Consider the following 12307-nt stretch of genomic DNA (forward strand, 5'->3'; position numbering starts at 1 on the left):
TATATATATATATATATATATATATATATATATATATATATATATATATATATATATATATATATATATATATATATATATATATATATTTATATATATATATATTTATATATATTTATATATATATATAAATATATATATATATATATATATATATATATATATATATATATATATATATATATATATATATATATATATATATATATATATATATATATATATATTTATATATATATATATATATTTGTATATATATATATATATATTTATATATATATATATATATATATATATATATATATATATATATATATATATATATATATATATATATATATATATATATATATATATATATATATATATATATATATATATATATATATATATATATATATATATATATATATATATATATATATATATATATATATATATATATATTTATAATGATTTTAAAAAATGTTGATTTAAGGTGTTAATGTTTTTGCTTTTAAAAAAAACTTTATAAATATGATTAAATGGATGTTATTGTTGAATTATAGGTACATCAATGTCAGAATTTAAAAAAAATGTTTGAAAAAAATATATAAAAAATATATATATAAATTAAACATACCAAAACGAAATTAATGAGTGAGGCTTAAAAAAACATAAGATAAAAAAGATGCAATGATATAACATAAGCAAGCATGATGCAATGATATGTGGATGATGATGATAAAAGCGTGTTATTTGTTTGATTTCCATGCAAACAATATTTATACACCTGCATATATCGCTCACTCCTTTTAACAACGTCATATATCAAAAATGTTTTCAGGAGATCGTTTTTAAAGTTTGAAAATATAATAAAACGTATTAAAAATAAATATCAAGCCACTTATTGAACTTTTTACTGTGCAACAGATCTTTTTAGGTAAAATCTGAAGGTTTTTTCTCCATTTGAAAAATATTTAGTGCATTTAAAAAAATAATTAAACAATACCTTTTCTTAAAAATGCAAAAACAACACTTTCTGCCCCGTAGCGAGTAAATATTAAGTTAAAAATATGACTCTTTTGCTGAGATATAGTACATTTTCTGGGCATTCCGTAAACATGCACAACTGAAAATTGACGATTTTTGATTTATGACGTTCTTGAAAGGAGTGAGCGATATGTTTTGATTTTTTATGAACATCTCACTAGGCAGAACCCGTGACGAGACGTTCATTTACATTACAAAAAAATGTATTTTAAAATTAAAAATATTACAACATAAAATATAAAATAATGCAATACAAACAAAATAAGTTCAGTTGGTACAGTGAGAAATTGCCAAGTATGCAACAATAATAATATGTTAGCAGACTTTATTTAGGTGGGGTGACCAACTTTAGGCAACTCTTTTGTTCCATATCAAGAGGCCACTTTTTAACTTGTAATATAACAAAATTTATTTTTTCTAACATAAATTTATGTGGCTAAAAATTGTATACTTCGGGTACCAGGTATATGTGGCTTCTCTGACCAAATACAAATACCGACTGTATTTGACCCTGGGTTATTCGCCCTACTGTCTTCACCGACTCTTTTCGAAACGACCGAAAAAAACAGTCGAAAATAGCAGTAATGTTTCCTTACAACGGTCGGCTTGGCAAAGGTCGGTATGGCTCAAAACGACCCCGAAAAGAGCAGTCGAAAATAGCAGTAATGTTTCCTTACAACGGTCGGTTTGGCAAAGGCCGATTCTCGGCGTATGGCTCAAAACGACCCCAAAAGAGCAGTCGAAAATAGCAGTAATGTTTCCTTATAACGGTCGGCTTGGCAAAGGCCGGTATGGCTCAAAACAACCCCGAAAAGAGCAGTCGAAAATAGCAGTGATTTTTCCTTACAACGGTCGGTTTGGCAAAGGCCGATTCTGGCGCGTACGGTTCCGTGGTAACTGTAGACACCACCGTCTCGTACGTGGACACCACCGTCCTGGAGTCGGGCAGCAGCGTGGTCAGGTACCCGTACGTGAACGTGGTGAAGCAGGTCTTGACGATGTAGTTCTGCTGCAGCATCACCGGCCGCCGCGTCTGCTGGTCGCGCGAGGACGCGAGCAGCAGCAGCGGGCGGGACGCGTTGCGGGCCTGCGCGGGTTAGTGGTTAGCGTGTTGACAACCCTAGCTGACGGATGGACCATTCCTCAGTGGAGTTTGGATACCCTCAAAGGAAATGCAACCTCCCTGCGATGCTAGCTTGTTGTGTTAACAAGATATGCTAGTATTGATACTATTGATTGGGACACCCTGAATGGGTTACTATCGTGAATTAGGAGATGTATCATGTATACAACCCTAGCTGCCAGATATATCATTCCTTGATGGAGTAAGAATACCCTCAAAGGAGATGCAAACTCCCTGCGATGTAGCTTGTTGTGTTAGCAAGATATCGGTAGTGTAAAGGCAAAGGGGTATATCTGTCTCAGACCAAATTTTACAGGAGAGCAAAAACAAACTTGTGAAATCAAATATTTTGTTCGGATGGCATATGTACATATCTTGATAAAACTAAATAAGTATTACAACTACAGCTATTCCCTTTTGCTAGATTATGGAATACACTATTTTAGACATTTCGTGGAACAAACTTAGAAAATGAAAAATTCAACAGGTATACCCATTTGCCATTACACTACCGATATGTTGGTATTGATACCATTGATTGGTACACCCTGAATGTCTTATTAACGTGAATTAGGAGATGCAATATCCCTGTGTTGCTAGCTTGTTGTGTTAACAAGATATGCTGACCCTGACCAGTGATTGCTATGACACCCTCAAAGGAGATATACACGAGTTTATATATATATATATATATATATATATATATATATATATATATATATATATATATATATATATATATATATATATATATATATATATATATATATATATATACATATATATATATATATATATATATATATATATATATAATTATATATATATATATATATAATTATATATATATATATATATATATATATATATATATATATATATATATATATATATATATATATATATATATATATATATATATATATATATATATATATATATATATATATATATATATATATATATATATATATATATATATATATATATATATATATATATATTATATATATATATATATATATATATATATATATATATATATATATATATATATATATATATATATATATATATATATATATATATATATATATATATATATATATAATTATATACATATATCTAATTTTACTTATTTTTTTATTATACAAAATGTATGTCCACCAAGAAATATCTTAGTTAAATGTCACAATATTCGATTGTCAGATACGGCGTTGTCAACACTGTTAGAATTGCGGTGATAAATGATTTCAAAGCTGCAAGCATGATAAATAAAAGTTGGTATACTCCACCCAGTGAAATGATGGTAGTGACTCAACAAATACTTTCATTTTTATATTTGTTCAGTCATTACCGTATTGTATGCGTATTTTTGCATTTAAATACATTATTAATGATGACAGTGTAATGGTGTTTAAATGATAGCATTCATGTTAATTTACAGTGATAATGCTATGATGTGCGTTTGATGATAAGATGATGCGCAAGCAAACGAAAGCCAAAATATGCATATAAAAAGGAGTCAATATGAAACATAAGCTGGCACGATAAAGTAATATTTAAAAACAACTATATGTAGATTTTTAACTAAAGCGTCGAAAAAATAAGCTGTTCGAAGAAGCAAAGCCAAATGATTTTGGTAAAATGTGGTGACAATAAGTGCCTGAAATAGTATGTAGTCTGAATTCAGTCGAAATGCTGTCTCTTAGACGAATGTGCGGTATAACTGCAGGTCAATATAGATGGGGAGGAATATGGAAGTCTGTATTTACAGGGTTTATGGTATCATAGGCTGATTTAAGTGATCACTTTACACACGTGTAATATTTACTATTCTAACATGGTCGAGCTAAGTAAGCTTTTGATTTAACGTGACCCTTATTTTAAATGTAGGTATGTAAAATTCTCGCTGAATTATTTTACATACTAGGAGACGCCTGAAAACAATTTTTTTTAATTATGTATTATACCTTAAATTTCACCAGTTATTTTACTCACTCAACTACATCATAGATGCTGCCGAGAACTCGCATATGAAAGAACGTGTTAATTATATGATATGTCGCTCACTCCTTTCAACAACGTCATATATATATCAAAAATCGTAAATTTTCAGTTGTGCATGTTTTCGGAATGCCCTGAAAATGTACTATATCCCAGCAAAAGTGGCATATTTTTAACTTGATATTTACCCGGTACAGGGCATAAAGTGTTGTTTTTGCATTTTGAAGAAAATGAATTTTTAAAATTATACTAAATATTTTCAAATGAAGAAAAAACAGTCAGGTTTTACCTAAAAAGATCTGTTGCACAGTAAACAGTTCAATAAGTGGCTTGATATTTATTTTTAATTACATTGTATTATATTTTTAAACTTCAGAATCGATATCCCGAAAAATCATTTTTTTATTTTTATATATGACGTTGTTGAAAGGAGTAAGCGTTGTATCAAAAATCGACTTCCAATAACAGTGTGGTTGTCAATCTATGGTAGAATGGTAAATGTTACACGCGTATAAAGTGATCAATTGAACCAGCCTTTGAAAGGTTATATATAAGACACCCAGACTTCCATATTATCTTCATCTGTGTTGAGATGTCAACGCTTTTTATGGTTTATAAGCTGACATGATCAATTTTCTCGTATCATCTTACCTGTGAATCTGGCGTTTTGACTGTCATCCTTACATTGTCGTCTAGGGTGCTGGCAGCTAGAGACATTGGACGAGATGGAAGACCTCTGAGGAGTTTGGATCTGCTAGATCCAGAATTCGAAGGCTGGTTAGATCCGTCAGCCACAATTACCTTTAATATTTAAAAAAAGTTTTTCTTACTGAAATAGATGGTAGTGATAATAAACTGATGTCTCAAAAACCGAGATAACACTATTGGAAAAACGAAAATAGCTTTAAATGTTCTAAGGTGCAAAGGAAAATAGCCGCTAGTTAAAAACAGTACTTTTGAGATAAACGCGTTTATAGTAAACTCAAAATGATGCTTTTTGCCAATACATGCGCTCACTCCTTTCAACAACGTCATATATAAAAAAAAAACTTGATTTTCAGGAGATCGTTTTTAAAGTTTAAAACTATAGTAAAATGTATTAAAAATAAATATCAAGCCACTTATTGAACTTTTTATTGTGCAACAGATATCTTTAGGTAAAACCTGAAGGTTTTTCCTCCATTTGAAAAATATTTAGGATATTTAAAAAAATAATTAAACAATAACTTTTCTTCAAAATGCAAAAACAACACTTTCTGCCATGCAGCGGGTAAATATTAAGTGAAAAATATGCCGCTTTTGCTGGGATATAGTACATTTTCTTGGCATTCCGAAAACATGTACAACTGAAATTTGACGATTTTTGATTTATGACGTTCTTGAAAGGAGTGAGCGATGTATCAAATTAATACAATTTTGCGGCTACTTGGATAATGAATATCTCAGTAAAGGAAAGAGACAGGCAAAATCTGTGATGGCATATGATAGAGGCCAGTTATAAGAATGCTTTGAGCCATATAACACCAAACAGCCGCAACTTGAGTTACGGCTATTTCGCTGGTCTAAGTGATCACTTTATACACGTGTAACAGTCACAATTCTACCTATGATTGACAACCACACTACACAAATTTCGGAACTCGTATATATTGTATATCCTTTTACCTGATACGTTTGTTCACCGACTTTCATATATTTCTTAAGTATATCACATTCTTAATAAATATTTTTTATTTTAATCTCAATATCGATGAAGAAGAATATGAAAGTTATAGATGTCACCGATGAAATAGCAGTATATAATAGATATTTGTATAAAAAATTCACGCTCACTCCTTTCAACAACGTCATATATAAAAAAACTTGATTTTTCAGGAGATCGTTTTTAAAGTTCAAAAATACAATAAAATGTATTAAAAATAAATATCTGGCCACTTATTGAAGTTTTTACTGTGCAACAGATCTTTTTAGGTAAAACCTGGGTGTTTTTTCTCCATTTGAAATATATTTGGTATATTTAAAAAAATAATTAAACAATACATTTTCATCAAAATGTAAAAACAACACTTTCTGCCCTGTAGCGGGTAAATATTAAGTTAGAAATATGCCGCTTTTGCAGGGATATAGTACATTTTTTGGGCATTCCGAAAACATGCACAACTGAAAATTATCGATTTTTGATATATGACGTTGTTGAAAGGAGTGAGCAGTGAGCGATGTGTAGAATATAGAATATTGCACAGTGATCATTGAAACTACAGACTTTAGACTGGCTGCAAATAGAAACCGACATGGAAGGATACGGAAGTGGTAGCAGTGGAGGACAGAAGGCCAGAGAAGAAGATCATTTTAATCAGCCAATGGTAGATCCAGACTTATTCATCCATATTAAGGTATCAAACAAAAAATCTGGTAGTAATTTTAAAACAAATATCGTCAAGATGTTTTACAGATAATTTCAGGTATATTATACAGTAATATATCAAAAATTAAACAAGGTAAGTATATTGGATTGAATTCCACATTTATTTATGTATATGTTAATATGTGACGCGTTTCGTCTTATTAAGACATTAAAAAAACACTCTAATAAGACGAAACGCGTCACATATTAACATTTTTTATATTTAAAAAAACTATTTTTTTTGGAATTGTACAGCTTAAAATAATTAAAAAAATATATATATAATAAACAATAGTTACATTAACAATTATTAACATTACATTACATTAACAAAAATAGTTACGTTAAAAAAAGCCAATTGAACAATTCCACATTTATGTTTAAAAACTATTTAAAAACATTCAGAGATTAAAAAAGGGTATTGTATAAAATAATAGATTTAGCAGGAAGGAGAAGGAGCATATACATAAATAAATGTAGAATTCAATCCAATAAACCATGTTTAATTTTGGATATATTACCCAACAATTCAATATGGAATTCTACCAACTGTCTGCAGATACAGTAAATATTATACAGTATTTTTTTCGTTGTTGGCTAGAAATACCTCGACTCCGTTGGACATGATCCTCGTCGCCAGCGGCTGTCTGGCATTCTTGGGTGGCTCCGCCCTGTCTCTTGGAAACTCGATCCCGTCCTCCAGCAGCCCTCGTCCTCTGAGCGGCCTCCAGGCCTCCAGCTGTCTGATGATAGGCATAAACCCTGACAGGATCGGAGAAATAACAGGTTAAAATTGCATAATGCCAGTTTTTGAAGGTTAGGTCACATGCTGTGAGGTGAATGTGGGTTAGACGATGATTCTTCGAAGCCTTTGGAACTGATGAAATGTAACTTGCTGCCTTTTTGATATGATGTGATGTCTGACAGTTGTAAAATGCCCTTCCCGGCCCTTCATCGAAGTCTTTGGAACTGATGAAATGTAACGGGCCGTCTGAAGAATTATTTTGAGCCTGTCATGTCAAGACAATGAGATATAGTCTAATAATATCTATTGATGACAAAAATATTGAATGAATTTTTAGCTGATTATTTCACATTTTATAAACTTTATAAAATAAAACGTTTTTGAACACTCATATTTTTGTACATTTTTACAACCGGTTTCGACAAGCGCCTTGTTATCGTCATGCTTATTATTGGCTGTTGTTTCCCATCAATAAATATATGAAATATATGAAAATTAATAAAAAATAGTGCTTTCCTGATAAATATGTTAACACATCATTTTTTGAAAAAATAATGCATGGAGTGTATAATTATTTCTTTTTCATGGTAATTATTTGTATTTCTGCATAAGTAGGAATCAGTTATCTGACGTATTCAGTTACTGGTGTACTATCAATCCCTGAAGATGACAAGGGTTTGTCGAAACCGGTTGGAAAAAAATACCAAAAATATGATATTAAACACAATGTTCTAGTTTTATTTTATAAAGTTTTTATGGTATTTTTTTATCTACTCGCATAACACATTTTGTTTTTTTTTTAAATAATTTATGATTGATATGTAATGTGCTATCTATGAATGCGCAATGTGGTGCAATGAATGAATTATTTGCAATAAATAATTTTATTCGAAAAAAATTATGTTGATATTTTATTATTGACAGCTTTTTTAAACTACTAATAAACTTCTGTCCGCCTCCGTAGTGTAATGGTCAGCACGCTCGGCTACCGTTCTGGAGGTCCCGGGTTCGATTCCCAAGGGGGGTAAAATAAATATAATTGATTTTTCACTGTCATATTTATTCAATATTACCCTGGACTGGTACCTGAAGCGGAGGGCTAATCACCTTTCCTTCATGTGTAAACGATCAAGATAACACTGCGTTTATATGACGCAGTGCCCTATGCACCATTGGGGTGCGGATAAGGGTTTTATTATTAATAAATACAATAGAACCCCTTAGATGTAATGGATACTACAATGTATATAAATTAATTTGGATCCAAACCCTGATGCTCATCGTCATAATTTACAGAAACAATAATAAATCGTTTAGAAAAACATTTTCAACTAGTTAAAATATCATGCACTTTGACACTATTGCATTATCTCATGAAACAAATTCGGATCTGAAGGGATTAATATGGTGAAATCTGGTGAAATCTGATGAAATCTGATGAAATCTGCGTCAAAAACAGTTTGTCACTTTTATTTTAATGATCTATATAAAATTTCTTACCTTTTAAAATTATTTTACCATCTGGATATCAACAGAGTAACTCAAAAATTATATATTTTTATACCAATGTCATATTTACCTAATTAATTGATTCGTCAGTCAATTTACACAATTTTTAAGTAAAATTTAATTTGGTAAATACCACTTTTTCTTAAAATTTCCTTAAAAAAATCCAATATGAATTCTAGAAAAACGTGTGAGGAGGCACACGTGTATGCCTCGCGTAGCCGGTCACGTACTGAATTATACACTGATATTTACCAAGTAAAATTTAAATTAAAGGCGTGTTTATCGTTTATTTCAGTGATTCCCAAAGTGGTCTATATCGACCCTCAGGGGTCTATGACAACTTGCAAGGGGTCTATGTTTTAATTTGAATTTAAAATATAAATGTATAAAACCTAACATGTGTGGTTCAAAGTGAGTAACACTACATATCGCTCACTCCTTTCAAGAACGTCATAAATCAAAAATCGCCAATTTACAGTTGAGCATATTTTCGGAATGCCCAGAAAATGCACTATATCCCAGAAAAAGTATCATATTTTTAACTTAATATTTACCCGCTACAGGGCAGAAAGTGTTGTTTTTGCATTTTGAAGAAAAGGTATTGTTAAACTATTTTTTTTAAATATACTAAATATTTTTCAAATGGAGAAAAAATCTTCAGGTTTTACCTAAAAAGATCTGTTGCGTAGTAAAAAATTCAATAAGTGGCTAGATATTTATTTTTAAAACATTGTATTATATTTTTAAACTTTAAAAACGTTCTCCTGAAAAATTAAGTTTTTTGATTTATGACGTTCTTGAAAGGAGTGAGCGATATACCGGCTGTCAAAAATACATTTGAAGTTAATGAATTTGATAAAAATCAATATCAGGTAAGGCAAGGGGTGTACGAGATAAAAGAGTTTGGGAACCTCTGGTTTCTTTAATTTGATAGTTGAAAAAACAAACTGTGTTTTAGAAAATAAATTTTTGAGTTACGTATTTTGATGCGTGGAGCAGGTCTGAAAAGGAAAAACCTGGAAATGCTACAAAAATGAAATATATATATATATATCTACAATATAATTAATTAATAATAAGAAAAGTATTATTTAAAATATTACAAAAAATGCAACATATCAAAAAATAAGAGATAACTTTTTAATATAGAAAGTGCCGGGTTGTGGTCCCGTGGTTAGTGTCGCGGACTCTTGAGTTATTTGTATATTTGGAGTTTCTGGGTTCGAACCCACTCTACCACAATTTGATACCTATTTCTAATAATGCGCAGCTAAGGCTCACAGAAAAAAATGAAATTGAAGCATTTTTAAAAACATTCAAAACACAAACACATCTCTTTTCTTTATAATAAATGATAATAATAATTTTTCCTTTTTCAAGTAATAACCTCATTTACCGGAGAATAAATTGTATTTTTTTCTCTCTTATAAGTGTGGTTTCTTTATCAAACCCTAATCATCACCAAATGGTGCATAAGGCACTGCATGGTATGGCCGCAGTGTTATTTTGATTCTTACTTATATGAAGCCAAGCAGATCAATCCTGCGCCTCAGTTACCAGTTCAGGGTGACATTAAATAAATATAAGAAAGAACAATTTTTAATATTTTGACACCCCATGGCAGTCGAACCCGGGACCTCCAGCACGGTAGTTAAACGCGCTTACCATTCCACTATATATATATATATAATATATATATATATATATATATATATATATATATATATATATATATATATATATATATATATATATATATATATAAATATATACATAAACCATACATAGGCTACCATGCTGGAGGTCCCAGGTTCGATTCCCAAGAGGGTCAAAATAAATATTAGTGATTTTTTAGTCTAATATTTAGTTAATATGACCCTGGACTGGTACCTGAAGCGGAAGGCTTTCCTTCGTGTATTTAACGATCAAGATAAAACTGCTTCTATACGATGCAGTGCCCAATGCACCATGGGGTGCGGATATAGGTTAGAAGAATATATATATATATATATATATATATATATATATATATATATATATATATATATATATATATATATATATATATATATATATATATATATATATATATATATATATATATATATATATATATATATATATATATATATATATATATATATATATATATATATATATATATATATATATATATATATATATATATATATATATATATATATATATATATATATATATATATATATATATATATATATATATATATATATATATATATATATATATATATATTTATAGTTTAGCTACCGTGCTGGATGTATGTGTCTCATAACATAAAAAAGAAAAATTAAATACAATCGCGTTTTATATTACGCATCAAAAATATAAAGATATATTGCATTTTTTGTATACATAAATATGATTAACCTTATCCAATGTTAGAATGCACAAAATCGCAATAAAATGTAAATGAAAAAAAAATGTCCCAACTGCATTGCGAAAGCTGCATAGTTACTATTCTTAAATATATTTTTTTATACTATCGGACTGGGGATCGAAGTTTTTATTATAATTTTTGTGTCAAACTGACATTAATGGTTATGAATTCGTACAAACAGGATGAAACTAAAAACTTAAATAATTTTTATTAAAATTTAAATCCATTTAAAACTGCCAGGAGAATAAAATACCGTCAGAGGTCTTTTATTCCAAATATTTTTTCCTGTTTCAGAAAGTTTTATAAAAATACTTTCAAAACGATTTAATGTTTAAGGGGATACAACGAAACACAGAATTCAATCAACGACCGACCGCCGGAGGGGTAACACGAAGAATGTATTCTGGATTTTTGTTTGTTTTTTAGAAAATGGAAAAAATGCTTTTATATATTTTTAACTCCCTATCTTTCAAAAACTCTTTCTTTTTCAAAACCATGTAATTATCTCGAATAATTTTATTAATGCAAAAACGTTGTTTTAAGAAAAAAATCAATGAAGTTTGTAAAATATATTCGATAAGTCGCAACTTAACTTTCTCGAAACCCGGGACATTCCACAAAATTGAATTTTCTTCTAAAACACCGTTTGTGTATTGAAAAGTTTTTCTTTGAAATAAATGAGAGTTATATGAGAAATAAAAAAGAGTTATTGCAATGTAAGGAGATTAAAATATATTTTTTTCAATACATTTTCTATAAAATTAAAAAAAATGCAATGTGCAAGTAAACACAAGTCCAGTCCTTAGCACGGCAAAGCGCATTGTAATTTGAACGCTTGAGATTGAGACCTTAAATTGAAAAAAATTGAAAATGACTGACAAGAAAAACTAAAAGACTGTGATTTTTTTTCATTTCTTTTCCATGGCAATTTTGTGTCTAAAATAGCGAAACTCACCTCAAAAACATGGGATTTTTTACCATGGGTTGATGGGAAATGGCGGGAAGACGGCACAATGCTGACTTAGGGCTTGCTTCGGTCAGTCTGTCATCGTCAAGGGTCAGTCCATC

At 29.5% G+C, this 12307-nt stretch overlaps 1 protein-coding gene across 1 annotated transcript in view; it reads right to left on the reverse strand.

Moving 5' to 3' along the window:
- The window catches only part of LOC148305030 (uncharacterized), a 166522-nt gene that overhangs the window by 30386 nt on the left and 123829 nt on the right, over nucleotides 1-12307 (reverse strand). The window contains exons 4-5 of the mRNA XM_088267336.1: nucleotides 7174-7328; nucleotides 4814-4963 (exon numbers count right to left, since the gene is read on the reverse strand). Of these exons, the coding sequence (XP_088123462.1) occupies nucleotides 4814-4963; nucleotides 7174-7328 (305 nt within the window). The remainder of the gene's footprint in view (nucleotides 1-4813; nucleotides 4964-7173; nucleotides 7329-12307) is intronic.

This window comes from Brachycentrus maculatus, unplaced genomic scaffold (assembly GCF_059751285.1).
Source record: "Brachycentrus maculatus isolate JH-2025_06_01 unplaced genomic scaffold, ASM5975128v1 h1tg000293l, whole genome shotgun sequence".
NCBI classification, from domain to species: Eukaryota; Metazoa; Arthropoda; class Insecta; order Trichoptera; family Brachycentridae; genus Brachycentrus; species Brachycentrus maculatus.